Raw genomic sequence first — 24,270 nt, forward strand, 5'->3', positions numbered from 1 at the left:
ATGAGGCAAGAGAAATGAACCACCACCAACCACACCAAAGGCCAGTCTTCATCCAAAGAAGGTGATGTTGTGTTTCTGGTGGGATTGGAAGGGAGTCCTCTATTATGAGCTCCTTCCGGAAAACCAAACGATTAATTCCAACAAGTACTGCTCCCAATCAGACCAACTGAAAGTGGCACTCCACGAAAAGCATCCAGAATTAGTCAAAAAAAAAAAAAATTTTTCCATCAGGATAATGTAAGACCCCATGTTTCTTTGATGACCAGGCAAAAACTGTTACAGCTTGGCTGGAAGTTTTGATTCATCTGCTGTATTCATCAGACATTGCACCTTTGGATTTCCATTTATTTCAGTCTTTACAAAGTTCTCTTAATGGAAAAAATTTCAATTCCCTGGAAGGCTGTAAAAGGCACCTGGAACAGTTCTTTGCTCAAAAAGATAAAAAGTTTTGGGAAGATGGAATTATGAAGTTGCCTGAAAAATGGCAGATGGTAGTGGAACAAAAGGGTGAATGTGCTGTTCAATAAAGTTCTTGGTGAAAATGAAAAATGTGTCCTTTATTTTTACTTAAAAAACCGAAGGCACTTCTTGGCCCACCCAACAGGTTTCTTTTATAGTTGGACTTACTTGTTTGTATTCAGCTTTAGTTTCCTGCCATTTTCAGTGATTTAATTTTATTTTTTGAACATGTAGAACATTAACATGTTCATACAAAAATATGTCAGAATGAACTAAGAATGGAAAGAAACTATCTTAACATAGTAAGGGCCATATATGATAAGCCTACAGCTAACTTCATACTCAATGGTGAAAAACTGAAAGCTTTTTCTCTAAGATCAGGAACAAGACAAGGATGTCTGCTTTCACCACTTCTATTAAATATAATATTGGAAGTTCTAGATAGAGCAATTAGACAAAAATTTAAAAAGAAATAAAGGCATCCAAAGTTGGAAAGAAAGAAGTAAAATTATCTCTGTTCACAGATGGCATGATCCTACATACAGATACACAAAAATTCTATTTGAGCTAATTTGAGCTAATTAAACTATTTAAACTAATCTATTTGAACTAATTAAACTAATTTGCAGGATACAAAATCAACAGGCAAAAATCAGCTGCACTATTATACACTAAAAAAAATCAATCCAAAAATGAAATTAAGAAAGCATTTCCATCCACAAAGCATCAAAAAGAATAAAATACTAAGAATAAATTCAATCAAGTGGATAAAAGACTTGTACACTGAAAAATTGTTGAGAGAAATTAAAGAACATCTAAATAAAAGGAAAGACAGCCTGTGTTTGTGGACTCGAAGACTTGTTAAGAGGTCCGTACTATCCAAAGCAATGTACAGATTCAGTGCAATCTTTATCAAAATCCCAGTGACGCTTTTTGTAGAAATAGAAAATCTATCCTAAAATTCATATGGAATTTCAAGGGATCCCAAATAGCCAAAACAGTCTAGAAAAAGAAAACGAAGTTGGAACACTCATACTTCCTGATCTCAAAAAACAAAGTTGGAACACTCATACTTCCTGATCTCAAAACATACTACAAAGCTGCAATAATCAAAACACTGGCTTAAGAGCAGACACATAGACCAATGGAATAGAGAGCCCAGAAATAAACTCTACATATGTAGCAAATGACAAGGATGCCAAGACTATTCAATGAATAAAGAACAAACTTTTCAACAAAGGGTGCTGGGAAAACTGTATGTCTACATTCAAAATAATGAAACTGGACCCTTACCTTACACCATCTATAAAAATTAACTCCAAATGGATCAAGGACCTAAAAAAAGCTAAAACTAAAAACTTTCAGAAAAAAAGCATAGTGGAAAAGCTTCATGACATTGACCTTAGCAATGATTTCCTGGATATGACACCAAAACCACAGGTAAAACCAAAAAAAAAAGAAAACATAAATTGATTCATTAAAATTAAAAACTTTTGTGCATCAAAAGACATTATCAACAGAGTGTAAAAGCAACCCACAGAATGGAAGAAAATATGTGTAAATCATATATCTGATAAGGAGTTAATATCTAGAACACATAGAACTCCTACAACTCAACCAAGACAACCCAAACAATATGATTAAAAAATGAGCAAAGGATTTGAACAGACATATCCAAAGAAGATATACAAATGGCCATGAAATGTATACAAATGACATGAAAAAATGCTCAACGTCACTAATCATTAGAAAAATGCAAATCAAAACCACAATGAGATTAAAACCACTTCACACTCATTTTGATGACTGTTATCAATAAAACAGAAAATAACAAATGTTGACAGTATGGCGGTTACCCAAAAAGTTAAACATAGAACGACCATATGATCCAGCAATTCCACTTCTGGGTGTACATCCAAAAGAACTGAAAGCAAGGACTTGAACAGATATCTGTGTACCATGTTCATAACAGCACTATTCACAAGAGCCAAAAGGAGGAAACAACCCAAATGTCCACCGAAAGACAGAAAAAGCTGAAAAACAGAATGTGGTATATGCATGGTATGTATGCACACGTGTGTGTATAATGGAGTATTATTCAGCCTTAAAAAAAGTAGTAACACATGTTACAATACAGATGAACCTTGAAAAGACTATGTTAAGTGAAAGAAGACAGTTACAAAAGGACAAATAATATAATTCCATTTATTTGAGATACTATAATAGTCAAATTCATAGAGATGGAAAGTAGAATGGTGACTGCCAGGGCTGGAAGAGGGAATGGGGAGTTGTTGTTGAATGGGGGCAGAGTTTCAGTCTGGGGAATGAAAACAGTTCTGGAGATGGATGGTAGCAACGGTGGCACAACAGTGTGAAGATACTTAATGCTAGTGAACTGTACACTTAAAAATGGCTTAAAAGGTCTCTTTTATGCATATTTTCCCTTAATTAAGAAAAGATCTGAGGTGTCACTTTATGGTTTCCCCTTTCCGTGTTTCTTTTTGCAAAATAAGCAGATGCACAACCAGCCAGTCCCTCCACTCCTGCCCTCCCTCCACATCTCATGTTCACTTAAGACAGAGCCCCCCCTTGTCACCACTCTTCCTGTAGACTTTAAGCTCCTCTAGAAACGTATCCAATGTTATACAAAGACTATGGTGACCTGGGAGTTATTTCACTGTTGGGAGGAAAATTCCCAATTTCCATATGTTATTTCCAAATGTTCTATAAGAGTTGAAAACATAAAATAACGTCCTACAAAAGGACAGCAAGGTGGACACTTAACTGAATATGACCCAGAGGTTGTGCCTAAAAGCATTCTCAGCCTGTGACCCCTCACTCCCTTCCTACACCCGTCTTGCCATTCATTTGTGGGCTGCTCCCTATTTTAGATGGAACTCTTAAGTCCTCACTCAATTCCTCATCATCCCACAAATCCTACTCATTCTCCTTCCCAATGCCCATTGTCTTCCAGGAGCCAAAATGTTGTGTGCATCCCTGCTCCAGACCCCTAAGGAATGACTGAACTTTCCCTTCCGCATCAGTTTTCTCCCAGGATGCTCCTCCCAGGAATTCCTGGGAATTCCCCCAACAAATCCAAGACCAAGCCCCTTGATTCTTCATGCACCTCCTTTCTTGGGTGCAACCACTACCCTCTTAGCTTTCCCACCCCCACCCCCGGCTGCTGCCAAATTATCCTCCAAAAACGTGGCTGCAGCTCGCCATGCCTTGCCCTGCTTATTGCATCACATCCTGCATTTGCCTGGGAGCTAAGATCCTCAGACTCTTGACTCCACACGATTTCCCCTTCTCTGTGGACGGTGCTCTGGCTGCTCTTGGTTCCTACTGCCTCTTCCCACATCTGCCCTCCTCTCTCAGCCCTTTCCGGTCTGCAAACACATTCCACAAACACATTCCACCACATCCCACATGGCGGGTTACCAGAGGTAAAGGAGAAGATCTTGCGAGGGTTGGCCGCTAACAGGCGTTATCACAGATATGCTTGCTCCAGGAAGTCTTTGGCAAATCATATCTGATGCATGTAAGACTCAGTTCAGATTGGACTGTGAATTCGTCCATAAGTATGGCCTCAGATGTCATCTCCCCATTCCCTCTTCCTCCCCTACTGTGATTTCGTTCCCCACGTGGGAAACTGCTTTTGCATGCCCCCAATGTGCCAGGCACGGGGCAGGTTTCCTTTGCCTTTCTTGTGCTGGGATTCTTTTGAATCTGCACTTTAAACCTTCTTCCATTGACATTTGTTTCCTTTCACCACTTGAAGATCTCCCATTTCGTCAGACAGCCTAATTTGAGGAAACAGTCGTCACTATCACCATTGCATGTGCTTTTTTAATGGCACTGAAGCCATGGTGTGCCCTCTCCCAAACACACGCGAACACATACGTGAGTGTGCACACACGTGTTCACATAATCTCGTTTAGCCCCTCACATGCAAATTCTTTAAAGCTAACATTTCCCTCATATCAGCACTGTGCAGTATGCAAGCATATACGCTAAGGTTTTGCTGCCTTGGTCATCATTACACCTCTGCTAAGCCCCTCTTGGGGCAGGGCCCTCTAGTTCCACCGATTAGAGTCAATCCATTTCATTTTTGCCTTCCAATCTCCCACAGTCAACAAACAGAACTCTAAGCAAACAAGGCGAAGCTCCTCTTTGGCTCTGGACTCCACAAGACTGTTCCTGAAGCAACAGTGACCAACACACAGACCCTGGACAAACAGGAGAGTGGCCCACAGAGCTTCCGGCAATGCTGGAAATGTCCTCTACGTACCTGGGCCATCTGAGCCGCCGCCACACGCGGCCACTGAAATGCAGCTGGTGCGGTGGAGGAACTGAATCTTTCGGTTCAGTTCAGTTTAATTAATTTTAACCTAGATAGCTACATGTGCCTAGCGGCTACTATACTCCACAGCACAAGTCTACCATGAGGATTTCTGTCATTTAAGTGCGCGCTGGGTTAACTAGCCCTCCAGGAGGGCACTGGGTGTGTGGAAACTATTAGGCTGGCAGCTTTGGGGACTTGGGGAAAACCCTCCCCCACTCCAGGAGGATTTGAAGAAGCAGCCACATTCTCCCCGGATAACATCTCAAAAGTGACAGAGTGCTTACTGAAGCTCATTCCAGTGACAATTAAAGACACACACACCACATCCCACTGGAACTTAAGACTTTCTGGAGGACAAGCCACTTAGTCTAATTAGGCTAAATTTTTCTGTAATTATTTCCTTCCCTTTGGCTTTTGATTTTTTTTTTTTTTTTTTGGTTCTTTCAGAGATAGAACTTGAGGGAAAGAAAAAAAAACCCAGAAATCCCCAAAATAACACAAACCACACCGACACAATTCCTTATTTTTGAAAAGCCTTCCTAATGTTCAACAATTCCTTGGCCACTCTGCTAATATGATTTTAAACAGATCACACCCCAGACGTATTTTAGACAACAGCACATGCAAGCAGAGCTGTCCCACCCTCATTTCCAACTTGGCAAGCTCCTCGGCAAAACCAAATAAATACATACTAGAAAAAGGAGGCTGGTACAAACCCCAGCCAGTTGCAGCCATAATTAGTGAGCCAGAGCTACTCTTGTTGCTTAGATTTTTACTTCAAAACTCAAGAAGCCCGCACTACCCACCGAACTCCTAGTGTTTCTGTTACAGTGATGCAGTCCAACAATACAAAACCAAAGAACCCAGAGTCACTGAGAAGCGATGTTTTCAAAACCAGCCCAACTGTCCTTTCACGAAATTACTATTGGCCATGGAAAATCCAGACTTAACCAGTAACGCTTCCTCTGCAAAGCAAATCCCCCCTGGTTACTCTGCTTTTGACACCTTCCACTGTATGGTATTCATGGAGTCCACCTGGCAGTCACCACAGGTCCCCAAAGAAGAAAATATCTTAATGACAACTTTCTTCACCATGAACAGAAATATGTCACAGCCCATAGGGAGCTCCCCGTAGGGCACAGCAGGGTAAACCCAAAGCTCCGCAGCCCAGCCCTTCTCCAGGTGGTAAGCACAGGATGCTGCCGGTTCCCCTCCAGGTTCCCAGGGAATGGACGAGATAAATACCAAAAGGCCCCTGACATCAACGAGCATTTTAGAAGATGGTTTTAAACCTTGGGTTCAGATAACAGTAGCCCACTTTCTTTTCCCTGACAACTTGGAATTGTATAATTACAGCTCTCCCTGGGAAAAGAGTTACAGAGTACACAAATTTCCTACACTTTTTAATCAGAGTAGTCAAGAGTTCTGCAGATTAGGGAGGCCAAGCCTTTCACACCCAGTTTCCATTTCAATGATAATGATAACTTTCCACATCCTGGCCTCCCGTGGAATGCATTTTAAAGGAGCGCCACTTCTCCGGCTGAAACCTTGCTTTAGAAATCCCCCTTTAGGGGATTAATCTTCCCTACCTGTCAGACGGGCTGTTCCCCTACTCCGGCATTTCTATCCCATTGATCTCAGAAAAAGATTCCAGAGGATAGGCATTAAACCCAAACTCTGCCAGGCTTAAATGTCTCAGAGGTTAAACCGAGGCTAAAGAGACAAAACGTTCTCAGGGAACAAGTAATTCACTACAAATCACACCATAACAGAGACTGACATACAAACAATAATTACGGCGGTATTTTGACCAAACAATACAAAAACGGTTTAGCAATAATAATACAAATGTTATTTCACATTGCCTCGTAAATCTGCAGATCACTCTCACCAAAAACTACTCTTGGTAAACGCACCATTTTAAACCCATGTTGCTTTTCTGCTTGCAAAATATTAAGCAGATTTCTTGTTAAGTTTTCTAACTATGACTTGCTTTACTAATCAGGAGTTCAGCCTCACTGACTAGAGCCCCTCGGTCACCTAACGCCATTTTTATAAACAGTTTAGCACAGCAGCTCACAGGAACGTTACACAGGGTCAGTGGTGGTCATTTTCTCCAGATGGCATTTTTATCAAGTAGACGTGAGGGTTAAACTTGCTCTCACTGTTAAACATTGAAAATTTTCAAATGTGTGATTCTTCTTTGCTTAGTACACAGCCATAATAAGAAAAACATGCTTCCTTACTATAGAGTATATAAAAACTTTTCTTTTTCCATAAAGTCTTCTTATTCAAGATGTTTTCATTTACTTACTTCCAAATGGATCACTATCATTATTTATTACCACCATCACTCCAGGGATCTGGGCCAGAAGCAAACACTGCACTGTCAAAATTGGGGTGGGGGACCCCAAAACTCCCAGCCTAACCTACTCAGGCGGGGCACACGGTCCCAAATCAGGTATTTGTCTCGTTAAGGAACAGAGTCTTCTATAAAAATGTAGAACTTATAAATCCTTTTAGAATAACTTTTCCATGTTTTTACATAGTAACTTATGTTTTGTGTATAAAATACACTCAAATTACAGGGATTCTTCTTTACAGCAGAAAAGATGCCAAACACTCGAATCTCCTGTAATCATAAAATTGTATTCATAGTTTTGAATATGATCATATTCTTTGAATTTCCAGCTAGCCTAGCATTCCAGAAGGAAAAGAATTATAAACAGCTTCCCTACTCCCTCCCCTATAGAGATTACTATTATTTTACTGGAAAAAGAAAATTACCTCCACACAGGGTTCAAAAATTAATGAAAATGATATTGGATGGCTTCGTTCCTCAGAGATTTCTTAAACTCGACTGTAAACGACGGCAATGTTTAAACTACTCTGCGCTTTTAAAATGCGAGCAGTCTTTCCAGTCTTCTTACAACCTTTATTTAAGCAACAGACCCATCACCTTTTCTCACATCACCCACCTCCAACTCTTCCCTGACAAATGCAACTTAAACCGCCGCCAGGCATAAGTTTAGGAGGTAGGCTTTTGCAGGGCAATTAACCCCCAGAGGCCACCACGCAAACGCTGTGCAAAAGCACGTCGAGTCGCCAGGATAAGCCCCCTCTTTCCCCTCCCACAGCGCAGCAAATGCATCCCCAGACTCGAAAGGCGAGAGGGATTCTAGCGGGGTGAGAGGTTCAGAAATCCACAGGGATGTTGTTAAAACCCCAAAGACTGACTTAGAAGGTCTGGTTTACCTACCATTGCACATTGCACCCTGAGCGGCTTATGCTTTAAGGAGCAGCGACATAAATGCAAACCCCTTTCCCAAATCAAGTAACAAGGGATGTGTGACGTAATCGGCCCTTGCTTAAACCCAAACGCCCCCCAGGAAAGGCTGCCCAGCATTCCTAAATCTGAGGACTGGTCCCTGGAGCGCGCAGCTGGCAGCAGGATACGAGAAGAGCTGAGCCCCCTTCTCGCGCCTGTTGCCTAACTCTCACCTTCCTGCAGAAATGGAGCGGGGGGTGGGGGGGAGGAAGCAATGCGTGGAGTGGAGACACTGAGACCCACTCACGTGTAAGGGGAGGCTCACGGATTTCTGGGACGTGAGGCGAACCCCCTCAGCCTCCAAACCTGGAGGCCCCGCCGCCTTCCCCCGCCGCGGCAGGGTGCGGGAATCTGGCGAGGGGTGCAGGCCAGGGGTGCCCCGGGGATCGGGACGGCTTGGCCCCCTAGGCCGGTCCCCCCAGGTTCCCCCAGAACCTGGCGGCAGCTCTTGGGCGCCCCGGGGTCCACGCCGCCCAAGATCGCTCGACCCTCGAGGAAAACGCCACCCGGGAGCCGGGCCCGCCCCTCCAGCCTGCCCGAAGGAGGCCAGGTCCCCATCAGCCGAAAGGCCGCCCGGGGACCCCAGGCACAGGAAATGCCGCTTCGGCCACCTCCCGGCGGTGGGGGAGGGGGTGAGGGGCCAACAAAAGGGAAGCCAAATCCCCTTTCAACCAAGCGGCGGGGATAGGGAGCCCCCTTGCCCGAGCCTCGTCCCACCGCGGCGCCCGCCCTGGGGAGACCTCGGCGCAGAGGGGGGCGCCGCGGGCCAGGAGCCCTGGAAGGGAACCTCAGGGAGCAGGGCCGAGTCAAGGTGCTGAGAACCTCGGACACGTCTGCGGACCCGGGGCCCGGCCGCATTCACACTCACGACCCTCATAAACCCCCGGCTAGGGGCTCCCCGCGGGCGCCGGCGCCGCCCGCCCCGGCCTCTGGAATCACTTAGCCGTCCCCAGAGCGCGCCTTATTGAAAGCAGCCTCGCGCGGCGGGGCGCGGGCAGGGGAACGGGGCCGAGGCGGGTGCGGAGGGGCCCAGTCAGGCGCCCCTCTCTCGGGAGCAGCGGCGCCGGCGCGGCGGCCAGGGCAGAATCACGAAGGAAGGGAAACACGCACGAGCCGCGAGCCCCGTACTCGCGCACGGAGGAGGTGCGCCAGGGCAGGCGCGGACCGGCTGGTCCTACCTGAGGTCCCGGACACGCAGAGCAGGAGAGCGGCGGCCGCCCAGACGGATGGGACGCACAGCAACGGCAGCGCCAAGCCCCGGGCCATGCCGCGGGCCGTAGGGGCCGGGGCGCTGGGACCGGCGCGGCGCGGGGTCCGGGCGCCACCACCCCTGTCGGCCGCGCGTCCGCTGCCCTTTCTCCTGGGCACTTTGCGAGTTGGTCCCTTTCGAGCAACTCGTGGTCCTCCTCCTCTCCCGGCCGGGATGCGCCTCTCGGCTCCGGCCGCCTGGACAAGCGCGGGGGGCGGGCGCGGGCGAGCAGGGAGGCAGGGTCCCAGGCTCGCCCGCCCCGATGGGCAGAGCGAGGTCGGCGCCGGCGCCCCCTGCCGGAGGGACACGCCTGCGGCGGGCGGGGCGCGCGGGCAGCTGGGGGCCGGGACCGGGGGCAGCAGCTCAGTCCCCGGACGTGCCTCCCGCTCCCTCCCTCGGGCCTGCTCCTCGGGACGCTTGGCCCCAAAGGTGGAGCCTTGGGGGCGTACAGCCAAACCTCGGGGTAGGCTCCCCTCGCCGAAGAGACGCCCGGGGCAGTTGGCACCCATCTTTAGGGGGCGGGACCCCCGGGGGCCTGGTCATAAATCTGTAACTCAGGACGACTCTGCGCCCCGCCAGCCTACAGTGGGGCAAACCAAAGAGCCACCCAGTCCCAGAAACTGGCGGCGCGGGAGGAAGAGAAGCAGAACGTTCAAGGAAAGAAACAGGCCGCGTCCCCGCCGGGGACTCCCGGCCCCTCCTCGCCACGCTGCGCCCGGTGGGGACAACTTCGTCCCTCCAAAATGCTCAGAAACTGCTAAGAGTAGAGCTGCGTGGAGGGAGCTCTCGGGAGTGCGATGCTATCTGAAGCCACCGCGGCTTTGGGTTTACTGTTAAAAGCAAATTGTGTAATTTTACCCATTAAAGGCCACTATTTGTTCTCTGCAGAGCCTCAGAACATGCAGAAGTAATTTGCTTCACTTGTAAAAGACATTTTGAACGCAATTCAAATAGCATATTTTCTTGCTTATTCTTGGTTTTGCTTAACACATGCAAAGGTCTGGAATTGGAAGGCCTGACCCTCCTGTTTGTAACTTAGGAATTTTCTTTGTTTTTGCTCTCTTGGAGGAAGGATTCGGAACCTCCAGGGGCTCAGTTGTTTGTTTTGTGCGATTTATCTTTTAACTGATTATCGAACAGTTTGTTTGGCGCTTTTGCTCAAACACCATTTCCTGCGAGTTGGCGTGAATTCGGGAGAGACCCGGCCTTGGGTGCCAGGCCCGCAGACCCCTGAGCTCGGCCCCCTGGAAATGCCCTTCCACCGCCTCACACATGGCAGGAAATAAAAGTCCTCTTGCTGTGGTCTGCTGACAACGTGACTGAGCCAGCCCCGCCCCTTACGCCTATTCAAATTATTTAGGCCTGTCTGTCTCTGCCGAATCTATTTGGGGGAATATCCCACACAGTTCTCGTTCCTAAAGCAGACGAAGGACTCTAACTCTGACTGGCCAGGGGCGGCCAGGGATCCAAGGCAGAATGGGAGAAGATGGTAAAATCATTATCCAGCTGCAGCGGCCCGCAGACAGCTGCTCCTCCGGCCACCACTGTTGCGGGTCTGAACCGCGGGCCGCTCTCCCCGGTGTTCTGTGAGGACTGCCAGGTGTTTATCTTTGGGTGTTTCCTCCCTTTTCTTCCCCTGGGGGCCCTCAAGGATGCTTTTAGAGTAAATAAGGCTTTAAGAATTGGTCTTGAAGCATGAGTTCCAGACTCGTCCATTCTGGATTTAATGAAAAACAGACAGAGAGGGCAGAGAAAGGTCCTATGAGCCTTGCCTTCAAAAACCGGTTAATCAGCAAAGCTTTGTCCTTTTCATGGACCTGCACCCCTTTTGCTTTCCACTGCATATGCTTGAGGTTGTCCTTCCAGAACCATTGGGTGAGCAGCTCTGCCACATTCTGGGTGTGAACTTTGGGGAAACGACCTAATCATGCTTCAGCCCCCCATCTGTCTGCAATTTTCACATGACTGGGCTCCCCACCTGACCCAACAGTTTAAACAGTGACATGTATTTTTGCTGACGGTTTCTTGGGTGGGGTCAGAAATGGGGGTTATATCACACATAATTTCTTAAATCTTTTTAAAAATCATCTTTTCAGGATTTCTCTTTCCCCAAAGTATCCCTACCTATAACTCTGACCTGCTCTCCCCAACCTCCCCCCTCACTCCCTCCTTTCTCCCCTTTCTACAGGTTCAGAACTGAGGGATAAACGTAATAAGTTTACACCTATAAATGGGTAGGGTTGAAATACGCATTTTCTAAATAGTTGGCAGAATGTGGCTTAGATCCCAAGCCAGATTGGGCCTACTTATTCCCTCCCACATGTATTAGCTATTGATTGCTGCATTACAAGTCACCCTCAAACCTAACAGCTTAAAACAGTACACACTTATTATTTCACATACTTTCCATAGGTCAAGAATTCAGGAGAGGCTTAGCTAGGCCTGGTTCAGGATCTGCAATGAGGCTGCAGTCGGATGTCAGCCAGGGCTGCATCATCCGAAGGCTTCACTGGGGCAGGAAGGTCTTCACAAGGTGGCTTGCTCACATGCCTGGCAAGTTAATGCAGGGTGTGGGCAGGAAGCCTCTGTTCCTGGCCACACAGACCTCTCCCCAGGGCTCCTTGAGCATCCTCACAACATGGCGCCTGACTTCCCCCAGAGTGAGAGCCAGGTGGCAGCAGCAGAGTCTTTTATAACTCAGCCTTGGAAGTCATGTGCAGTCATTTCCACAGTATCTTGTTGGTTTTGCAGGCCAGACCCCTTTGTTGTAGGAGGAAACTATATGGAGGCATGTATACCAGGAAACTGATTATCACATCAAGTACCTTGAACACAGCCATGCTGTCCCCAGGACAGGCAGTAGGCAACAGGGAGAGGAAATGGTCGTGGTGTGAGCCAGCAAGAGTAACAGGAAGAAGCCAGGCACCCTTTGAAGAGCATGAGCAAGGAATCTGTTCAAATTATTTAGGCCTGTCTTTATGCAGATATCTGGGGGAAAGCATTCCAGGTGCAGAAATGGGCCAGTGTGAAGGCTTCAAGACCAAGGGGTCCTGGGGTATCTGAAGAACAGTCTATTGACCATTTGTATACCTTCTTTTGTGAAATGTCTGCTTAAATCTTTTGCTCATCTTTTAACTTCTTATTTTTGAGTTTTAAGTGTTTTTTTAATATGTTCTGGATATAAGCCCATTTCAGGAAGATAAAGATTTGGACATAGATAATATTTTCTCCCAGCCTCTGATGTGTCTTTTAATGTTTTTTACAATGTCTTTTCATAAGCAGCAGTTTCTCATTTTGATGAAATTCAATTTAATCAATTCTTTGCTTTTATGGGTAGTGCTTTTTGAGTCTCAGTAGATGCTAGCTCCAACCAAAACAATCAGTGAGAATCTGGAGTGTTTGAGCATACCAAACTTTACTGCCCTAATGTGAAAAGTTGATAACTACAGTTCACAGCCTTCCGCCCACTGGGCTTTTGTGGGGAGCACATGCAAACTAGTGCAGTGAAATTGTCACTTGCTCATTTTTCTTTTCACTTGGGAAATTCTCAACCGAATTGTACACGTCTCTGACAGCAGCATGTGATACAAAAATTAAGTACAAAACAGGATAAATAACAAAACTTGTAAAACAGGATGGTTCCATTTCCTCACTCCACACTGAGTCCACACAAACAGCTCAGCCATGGTCAGCTGGGACCCCTAGACTATGAAACCCAATGGACATCTTTGTTTCTCTCTTTCTCAGCCTCTCTGCAGCACTTTATCCTGGACCACTCCTTCTGGAAAACACATGTTTCCCCTTGGCTTTATGACACCAAGCTCTCCTGGTTCCACTGCTACTTCTTTAGGCTTTCCTCCTGTTCTCCTTTGTTACTCAACCTCTCCACTTGGCAGTTATGCTGGGCACGGTCCTAGACCATACTCTCTTCTCACTCCACACTCCCAAATGAGAAATCTCTTCCAAGCTCATGGCTTCAGCTGCCACCTATATGCCTGGCAACTCCGAAATGTACACATTCAACCTGAACTATTCCCCTGACCTCCAGACCTACGTTTTCAACCGTCTCCTTGGCATTTCCACTTGGCTGTCCCAGTGGCACCTCAAACTAAAGTTATCCAACTTGAACTTGTGATCTACGTCCCCCAAACCCTGAACTCTGCCTCAAACCTAGTCTTTTCCCTAAATTCCCTCCCTCATGCAAAGGTATCCATGTATCTCTATAAGATAAAAACCTAGGCCCTGTCCTTGACACCTCCCTACATCCACCCCATTGCTACATCCTATTGGTTTTACCTTCTGGATGCCTTCTGTCTGCTGTCCTCCATCACCATTGCCATCACCATAATTCAAGATAATAACATCTTTACCTTGATAAGAGCCTCCATACCAGTCTCCCCATTTCTACTATCACCCAGCTTCAGTATGCTTTCCACACATGTATATGAAAAGATCTTTCAAACTCAAGTCTAACCAAGTTGCTGCCCAATAGCTTGCTACTGCTCTTAAGTCAAAGACTGAAACCTTTACGTTACGTAAAGGACCTGACCCCACACAAATGCCCAGCCTCATTCTGCACCATGCTATCTTTGCTCTTACTTTCCAGCCATTTTGGTCTCTCATTTCCTCAAAAACACAAAAAGCATCAGGCTCCCTTCCACATGGGGACTTTCCACGAGCTGTTCTTTCTGCTTGGAACATGCTCTCCCTGACTTCCTTCCCTTAGGTAGCATTTACTCCTCCCTCAGCTGTCACTTCCTCAGGGACACCCCTTCTATCACCATCATCTCACGATGGATCAAGGCTCTATGTAGACAGAGTACCTAGGACCCCACCTGCAGGCACACATCACAGTTCTAATCTTACCCATATGATGCAAGCTGACATGATTAGGTCGCTTTTTCCTATTGATCTGAACCTCCATAAGGAACAGGCTGGTGTATTTTCACCAATGCCTGAGATATGATAGCAGCGTATACGGGAGGGAGGGAGAGAGGGAACGAAGGAAGGAGGAAGCAAGGCAGAAAAACCCTGATGTGTTGAACGCTGATTTAACAATAAATTCTTTCATTTACCAGCCTACTGCCTTTCTCTCTAATGTGTAGCAAATCTTTATAAAATTAATGCTAGCAGTTTTGCCATTTCACACTTAAAATGACTGAATAATTTTTTTATGGGTCTATCCCAAAAGTACACATCCCTCCCAAACTATAGTGGTTTTATAAAGTATATTTTATCTCAAACCATTTATGTCTACGTACAGCTTACGTAGGCTTTTTTGTTCCCAAAAGCTCAGATTCAGGTACGATGAAACAAAGATTCCAGTTTCCACCACTAACTACAAGCTTTAGAAGTTCTAAATCTTGACCACAATCATTAAAACAAAGAAACTTTATCTTAAATTTCCAATCTTTATGTCAAGAAATGGGGGCAGCAGAAAGAGACTGACAGGAATTAATCTCTTCCTTTATAGTTTATCATTTTGCATGGCAGTGACTCCCGCCTGGCAGGGGGTCATCTCAAGAAGGCCCACTACTGGTTGAAGCTCAAGCCTTTATCTCCTTAATCATGCTGAGAAGGTTTTTCTTCCCAGGATAGCAACTTCATGGTGTCTTTCCAACACCAATTCTTCAATGATCCAGAGAGCAACTGGGAATCCCATGATTTGACTCTATTCTGACACTCACTACCAGAAGTTAGCATCAGACCACACAGGTTAGAGACCCAGTCCCATAAGAAACCCTCACGTCAGATACCCGTCTCAGGTATTGGGTGCTCAAGATACCTACTCTTCTGCCAACTTGCTTACAATGCGGGGAGGTTCCCACAACGCCCTCCTCAGGTTTAATAATTTGCCAGAATGGCTCACAGAACTCAGGAAAGCACTTTAATTAATATTTCCAGTTTATTATAAAGCATACAACTCAGGAACAGCCAGATGGAAGAGATGCATAGGGCAAGGTATAACGGGGGTTGCGTGGCGCTTCCATGCCCTCCCTCGGGGCACCACCCTCCCAGCACCTCCACGTATTCACTAACTTGGAAGTTTTCCAAGCCCTTTCATGGGGGGGGGGTTTATGCATGTTTCATTACATAGGCACGATTGACTAAATCATTGGCCACTGGTGATTGAACTCCACATCCAGCCCCTCTTCCCTCTGTAGACGTCGGGTTGGGAGGCAGGTGGGGGCTGGGAGTGGGTGACTAATCACGGCTTGGTTGGTCTTTCTGGTGACCAGCCCCCATCCCAAAGCTCTCTAGACCCCTCCGAGAGTCAGTCACCTCATTAACATAAATTCAGGTATGGTTGGAGGGGTTCGTTGTGAATAACAAAAGACACTTCTGTCACTCAGATTTCAAGGGATCTAGGAGCTCTGTGCCAGGAACCAGAGACAAAGGTTATACCACATTATACCAAATTATACCATACGTGTGGTTAGAATATTTTTCCTAACAGGGCAATTAAAAATAATAGTCCATTCTTTTTTTGAAAAGAAAAGTCAGTAAAACCAAGAAGTATTTAAATCATCATGGTCACAACAATAGGATTATTGGATGAAAGTACTAATATTGCTAATGTTCTTGTTCAACAATATTCCATGGCTAAAATATCTTCCAAATCCCCTTTAAAAATAATTTATTTCTCAGTCTTAAAAGCAAATGTAGAGGGCTTTCCTGGTGGCGCAGTGGTTGAGAGTTCGCCTGCCGATGCAGGGGACACGGGTTCATGCCCTGGTCCAGGAAGATCCCACATGCCGCGGAGCGGCTGGGCCCGTGAGCCATGGATGCTGAGCCTGCGCGTCCGGAGCCTGTGCTCCGCAACGGGAGAGGCCGCAACAGTGAGAGGCCCGCGTACCGCAAAAAAAAAAAGCAAATGTAAAATCTCTATCCCTTATGAGTCAACAGTTATTAGTCTTATTGTCTGTGCTTATATATCCAGCTCTTCTCCTATGTAACAGAGTCTCTGGAATACATAGAAAATTGTCCTGATTCCACTAGTTCAAGCTTCTGGAAGCCTAAGACCTACATTCAGCTGTCTTACATTCAGCCATTGGTTTTGGTGTATGTTATGGGTTGAATTGTGTCCCCTAAAAGATGGTGAAGTACTAATTCCAGCCACTAGTACCTGTGACTGTGATCTTATTTAGAAATAGGGTCTTTTCAGATGATCAAGTTAAGAAGAGGTCATCAGCGTGGGCCCTAATACAGTATGACAGTGTCCTTCTAAAAAGGGGAAATTTGGACAGAGGGACAGACATGTAGAGAGGGAAGACATACTGGGGAGATTGGAGTTATGTTGCCACAGCCAAGGAAGCTGGAGTGAGGCCTTCAGAGGGATCCTGGTCTGGCTGACACCTTGATCTTAGACTTCGGCCTCCAGAACTATGAGACAATAAATTCTTGTTTAAACCACCCTGTCCTGGTGGTTTGTTACAACAGTCCCAGGACGCTAATATAATGTAATAAATGGGTGCAGCCCAGAGGTAGTCCTTTCGAATTACTTACTATTAATTATAAAAGTATTAAACATAACACAAGATTGTCCAATATAAAAGTATCTAAACTAGATGAAATACACACACACACACACACACACACACACATTTCCTGCGTTAGACGAAGAAGACCACAGTGCCTTCTCCTTCACGAGGGAGTGAGTGCTAGTTCAGTGATTGCTTCATCCATGCGGATGATCTTGCTTTCTGGGAGGCGGGGAGGAGAACCAGAACTGGATCCACTCCAAGGGCTGTCATCAGAGCGAGATTCAGAGCTTCCAGGAAAGACTTGATCTTCCAACTTTAGGCGAGTAGAGTAGCAGCGTGCAGCCGCTTGGAGGGAGCAGTGTTTTCATACTTAGGACATCCTGGTACTCTGGTGCTAGATGTGATGGGTGCTCTGCAACCCCTCCCGCAAGGTGTTACAGGTCTAACAGAGATGCAAATGAAACCACCCTGGTACTTCAGTGCTGAAAGATGTGGTGGCTGTCTCTGGGATTAGGCAGTCCTCAAATGTGAGCTGATGGGGTGCTGTGGCCGGAACAGGAGCTGAGGGTCATAATTCCCTCCCAGTTCAGAAGGCCAACAGCAGGATGATGTACACAGTGTGCAGTCTCTCATCATCGCAGAATGGCACACAGCCATTCTCCTTTTTTTTTTTTTTTTTTTGCAGTACGCGGGCCTCTCACTGTTGTGGCCTCTCCCGTTGCGGAGCACAGGCTCCAGACGCGCAGGCTCAGCGGCCATGGCTCACGGGCCCAGCCGCTATGCGGCATGCGGGATCTTCCCGGACCGGGGCACGAACCCGCGTCCCCTGCATTGGCAGGCAGACTCTCAACCACTGCGCCAACAGGGAAGCCCCATTCTCCTTTTTCACTGAGACTTTGGGAGGGCATCAGTGATACCCACCTGAATGTATGACAATGGGGCTCTTGTGGACATGAGAGTGGCCTTGCCAAGGCAGCAAGATAAATACCTTGTCTGTCAGCTGGAGTTACATACCAATGTCAATAGTACCTGGAAACCCTGGGAAGTTGAGGCAGAGAATCGCCGTAGGAGGGTAATTGTGAGAGAAGCACTGCAGACAATCCTGATGGTCTCTCCTATAACAGGCAGTTAACAGAAAAGTCAACATAAATGGCCAGTACACAAAGAAAAACAAACATTTTTTTAACATCTTTATTGGGGTATAATTGCTTTACAATGGTGTGTTAGTTTCTGCTTTATAACAAAGTGAATCAGTTATACATATACATATGTTCCCATATCTCTTGCGTCTCCCTCCCTCCCACCCTCCCTATCCCACCCCTCCAGGCGGTCACAAAGCACCGAGCTGATCTCCCTGTGCTATGTGGCTGCTTCCCACTAGCTATCTACCTTACGTTTGGTAGTGTATATATGTCCATGCCTCTCTCTCGCTTTGTCACAGCTCACCCTTCCCCCTCCCCATATCCTCAAGTCCGTTCTCTAGTAGTTCTGTGTCTTTATTCCTGTCTTACCCCTAGGTTCTTCATGACATAAAGAAAAACATTTAACTGACTAATAATCAGAGAAATGCAAAATGAAGTAAAATCTCATTTTTTTTTCCTGCGGTACGAGGGCGTCTCACTGTTGTGGCCTCTCCCTCCGCGGAGCACAGGCTCCGGACACGCAGGCCCAGCAGCCACAGTTCACGGGCCCAGCCGCTCTGCGCCATGCGGGATCTTCCCAGACCGGGACACAAACCCGCGTCCCCTGCATCGGCAGGCGGACTCCCAGCCACTGCGCCACCAGGGAAGCCCTAAAATCTCATTTTTCATCTGGCAAGCACTTTAGGAGAAAATGATACTCCCAATCATGGTGGTATTCAGCCATTTTGAAGGTTAACTCAGCAGGATTTATTAAAATTTGATGTGTGTGCCTTATGACCTAGCCATTTAGTTCTCTGTATACAGAGTTAAGGAGGGGAGTTGTACTGTTTATTGCAGAATTTCACTTATCTCTTGCCACATAGATAGCTTAAACACTTAATAGCTTAAAACACTTAATAAACCCCAACACTTAATAGCTTAAAGCAGCAATTCATGATTAGCCCTCAAGGTTCTACGGGTCTGACTGAGCTCAGCTGGATGATTTTCCATTGGGGTGTAGGACACTGAAGGCTCAACTGGATTAAACACCCAAGATGGCTTCTTCACTTACATGTCTGGCACCTTTGTGTTCTTCCACTTGGCCTCTGTCTCCAGGGGAAGTGTGGAGTATGTCCTTCTCCAAGGCCTCTGTAGGATGGCCTCTCTCCGTTCAGAAGGGTATTGGATTTCTTACGCTGCGGCCAGCTCCAAAGACCACAGAAGTGAAAGCTGCCAGTCTTTCCTAAGGCTTAATCCTAGAGCTATTACAGCACCAATTCCCCTGCATTCTATTGGGTACAGTAAGTCACAATGTCAGAGTCAGTGTGGGAGGGGACTTTGTAAGGACATGAAAACCTGGAGGTGTACTTTATTGAGAGCCATCTTTGGAGACTAAGCACTAATACCTATAGCATTATTTGTTATAGCAAAAAATCAGAAATCACCTAAATATCTATAAATAGGGAAATGTCTAAATGAACATAGACATATGTATATTTACCACAATATTGACCTGCAGTTTAACACAATGAGATAGAGTTACATATACTGACAGACAGACCTTCAAGACATGTTAAGTGAAGAAAGCAAGTCACAGAACAATACAAGCAATATAGGATTTTTTGTAAAATAATAATAATAAAACAATAATCCCATACCCAATCTGTACTATATAATTGCATATTATTAGGACTTGAAGGATACAATTTAAACTGCTAACAGTGCCTGTCTGTGAGGAAGAAGAAATGAGATTGGGGTAAAAGTCACGGATAAGTCGTATCCACGATTCCAAGTGTTTCCTTATTTTCCTCACAATGATGTCTACCCTCAATTCCCAGAAAACTGAAAGTACAACATTGAGCACAGATAAGATTTGTGGAACAAGGCTCTGTCTTTTCTACATTCCTCAGTGTGCCCCAAAGACGAACAACAGAGAATGAGATCTCACCCAAGCCTTTGCCTTGACCCCCTCAAGCACAAGAATTGAACATCTTTGTTCCTCCACCCTGGGGTCAGGAATTTCTGAAAATAAACCTCATAAATGGACTTGACTTTAGTCAATGAAACTAGTAGGAGGTAAGATTGAAGTGCAAGTTTCAAACTTATAACTTATCAGCCATTCTCCACGCGATGAAAATTGCACCAGCACAGATTTTGTGCACACACTGGCAGATGAAGTGTGTCACGCCGCACTGTTTTTGTGGAGGACGAGACTAGCACTGTGACTTAGGCTAGCCACCACAGAACTGACCTCCTGTGCGGGCCACAGAGGCAGAGCGATGAACAGCAATGTCGTCCAGATTTGCCTGGGTTCAAATCTGGCTCTTCTATTCACATGCCCCCGGGTTTCTGTCAGGGTTGAGCTGTTGGCACACAGTAACTCTTAGGAAAAAGTAATTATCATCTGTTGTTGGGTTCAACCTTGTTAAGATATTATTTAAACCAGTATTAATCAAAGTAGCTGGTCAAAAAACAAATCTTTATGTGGGGATAAAAAAAGAGTTAAATCAATGTTACTCAAAAAATAGCTGGTCTGTGAACACGTTATCAGGTCTATGACAAGATAAGGAGCTTAAGCTAGAAAGTAAACCAATGTAAAAAACTTTCTTCAACAAGAAACTCTTACTATTAAAAAAAAAACTATTAACTGAACTGAACAGTGTGCTTAGCGGCATAATTGATGTACATTCTGGCATAAGCTACTAACTTCGTAGCACAGTGGTACACAGACCAAACTTTGAGCAGCACTGATTTAAATCTTCTTTATTCTTTTTTCTTTTTTGCTTATTTTTAAATTGACAAGTAGTTTATTTACAATATTATATTAGTTTCAGGTGTACAGCATAGTGATTCCATATTTTTATAGATTATGCTTCATTTAAAGTTATTACAAAATAATGGCTATATTTCCCTGTGCTCTACCATGTATATTTGTTGCTTATTTATTTTATACATAGTAGATTGTATCCTTTAATTCCCTACCCCATCTTTCCCCTTCCCTCTTCCCTTTCCCCACTGGTATCCACTAGTTTGTTTTCTATATCTGTGGGTCTGTTTCTGTTTTGTTATGTACATTCATGTTTTTATTTTTTAGGTTTCACATATAAGTGATAGCATACAATGTTTGTTTTTCTCTGTCTGGCATATTTCACTAAGTGTAATGCCCTCAAGGACTATCCACATTGTTGCAAATAGCAGAATTTCATTCTTTTTTATGGCTGAGTAATAGTCCGTGTGTGTGTGTGTGTGTGTGTGTGCGTATATATATATACACATATATATACACACCACATCTTCATCCATTATCTATTAAGGGACACTTGGGTGGCTTCCATATCTTGGGTATTGTAAATAATGTTGCTGTGAACATTGGGGTGCATGTATCTTTTCAAATTAGTGTTTTCAGTTTTTTCAGATATATACCCAGGAGTAGCACTGCTGGATAGTTCTATTTTTGTTTTTTGAGGAACCTCCCTATTGTTTTCCATAGTGGCTGCACCAATTTACATTCCCACCAGGAGTGTATAAGACTTCCCTTTTCTCCACATCCTTGCCAACATTTGTTATTTGTAGACTTTTATGTATTTATTTATTTGGCCACATTACATGGCTTGCGGGATCTCAGTTCCCCAACCAGGGATCGAACCTGGGCCACGCAGTGAAAACCTGGAACCCTAACCACTAGACAACCAGGGAACTCCCTATTTGTAGACTCTTTGATGACGGTTCTTTATTCTTATTTTTTGTCTGCTTTATTTATCAGTGTCTGAAAGAGGCTTGTTTATACTATGATTGTGATTTTGTAAGTTTGTCTCTATAATTATGTTATGTTTTGCCTTTTGTATTTCTCAGTGATGTTGTTAGGTACATAGAAGTTTCTGATAATTTTATGTAGTTAGACTACAGTTTGTTTTGTCATTGTGTATAATAAACACTGGTTGTGGCCTACGTCATACATATTCTCCCCTTATTCCTTAGCAACAACACCCCAATTTTGGTTTGAGTAACAATATACTCAGCTAATAATTTGCCTTTGCTGATTTCCCTTCTATTTAGGAGTAGCCATGGTATAACTTCTGATATAGATACCACTCTTTCTTGGCATTCCCTTTTTCTTCCTCCTCTCTGAAACAGAGGAGGTAAAGGAGTCATTTTAGTATCATTAGGAAACCATGAGAATGACAGAACATAGAGAAAGAAAGAAGCCAGGAGATTGCTGACAGCATGAGACCCTGAGGCAGGTCTGGCTTGCCTGGTAATGAAGTACTTATATTGTCAAAATAAACTCTCTTTGTTGAAGTAACCATTGTTGGGTTTTGTTACTGCCACAAATGAAATTCTAATTGATCACAGTATAAAATGGCCCCTCTTGTCCTTTTTTATGCTCCATACCTTAAATTGTGCCTTACAGGATATTAATATTGCTATACTAGCTTTGTTTTTATAGTACAATATTTGCCTTGTAATGCTTTTGTGTTCATTTATTTTCTTTCTTTTTTTTTTTTTTTGGTGTGTTAGTTTCTGCTGTATAACAAAGTGAATCGGCTATACATATACATATATCCTCATATCTTCTCTTTCTTGCGTCTCCCTCCCACCCTCCCTATCCCACCCCTCTAGGTGGTCACAAAGCACCGAGCTGATCTCCCTGTGCTATGCGGCTGCTTCCCTATTTTACATTTGGTAGTGTGTATATGTCCATGCCACTCTCTCACTTTGTCCCAGCTTACCCTTCCCACTCCCCATGTCCTCAAGTCCATTTTCAATCTATGTGTTTTGCTTGAAGTGTCCTTTTGGTGCCCTCCCTTTCATATTTAATGTGTGCCTTTTATGGAGCATATTGTTATATTTTTATTATCTAATCCAATTTTTTCCAACTCTTCAGATAAAATTTATATATATATATGGTATATATATATATCATATACCATATATATCAGAACTTTTTTTTTTTGCGGTACGCGGGCCTCTCACTGTTGTGGCCTCTCCCGTTGCGGAGCACAGGCTCCGGACGTGCAGGCTCAGCGGCCATGGCTCATGGGCCCAGCAGCTCTGCAGCATGTGGGATCTTCCCGGACCGGGGCACAAAACCATGTCCCCTGCATTGACAGGCGGACTCTCAACCACTGCGCCACCAGGAAACCCAGAACTTATTTTTAGCAACTTATTTTTAGCTTCCAATTTATTATGCTTTCTCTTTATTTCTAATGTTTACCCTTTTTGACTCCTGTTGAATTAAAAATATATTTTTTGCTAACTTTACTTTCTTGATAGTTATCCACTATATTTCTATTTTTATTGATTACTCCTAACAAATATACATACTTAAATTTAAGTCTGAAGTTAGTAAGTAGCCTGTTCTTCTGAAAAAGTTTAGAAATTTTAACTCTCCTCCAAGCTGTTCCATTTCCATCTCACATGGTATCCTCTGCTCCTATGACCCTCCCTGGCCCTTATTCACTCACTGCTTCCTCACTAGCTTCCTTAGTCTTTTTCAGCAGGCTAGGCCCACTGCCCCTGCTGCTGCCGGGACTGCACTTCTCTTAACAGCCTGCATGGCATGCTGCTTCACCTCCTCCAGGTTCTACTCAAATGTCATCTTCTCACTGGTGCCCTCCCTGACCACACTGTCCCCAAAGCTGACCATTCCAGTCTCCCTTGGCTGCTCTATTTTTAATCTTTAGCATGTATCACTATCTATAACACTATATATTTAACTCATTGAGTGTGTATTCAACTCGCCACATGAGCTGATCCAAATGGATTTTTTTCAGATTTCACCTCTTCACTTCCATAAGACATCGTCTGGGAGCATGGGTGTAGCTTACTTCATCCTGATGAGGAGGAGGGAGACGAGTCCTCAGATCCATGCAGAGAGCACAGTAACCTTGATGGTGGGATGGCTTTATTGGTCTGCTCCTTGGTCCCATCTCACCTTTTGGGGTGATATGTCACCACTTTCCTTTGGCATCTGTGCCTGCAGCCATGGGACTTCCACCTCAAGTGGTCTTTTCCTCCTGAACCAGGGCTCTGACATTCCACAGATGTGCTCAGAGTTCCTTCTTTGGAGCACATGGGAGCTCCTTCTAACCTGTTACACAAGAATGTATGATTTATTCATCTCTTAGGAGGTGTAGATTATACAAACAATGTATTATGCCATGAATTCCAGCCCTGCTCCTGTCAGTATTTATTTGAGAGTCTGATGTCATATCATAAAAATGATATGAACAGTAAGAACTAAAATTTATTGGTACTAGTTGAAACAATAAGATTGAGAACTT

General features: G+C 44.9%; 1 protein-coding gene across 1 annotated transcript in view; it reads right to left on the reverse strand.

The window, feature by feature from the left end:
* Positions 1 to 9,398, reverse strand: part of ROR2 (receptor tyrosine kinase like orphan receptor 2) — a gene marked incomplete at its 5' end in the record, with an annotated part of 213,277 nt that extends 203,879 nt beyond the window's left edge. Inside the window, one exon of the mRNA XM_082657268.1 lies at positions 9,311 to 9,398. Within this exon, the coding sequence (XP_082513394.1) occupies positions 9,311 to 9,398 (88 nt within the window). The remainder of the gene's footprint in view (positions 1 to 9,310) is intronic.
* Between the last annotated feature and the right edge of the window lie 14,872 nt (positions 9,399 to 24,270).

Source organism: Grampus griseus (genome assembly GCF_964374135.1).
Source record: "Grampus griseus genome assembly, chromosome: 6".
Lineage (NCBI taxonomy): Eukaryota > Metazoa > Chordata > Mammalia > Artiodactyla > Delphinidae > Grampus > Grampus griseus.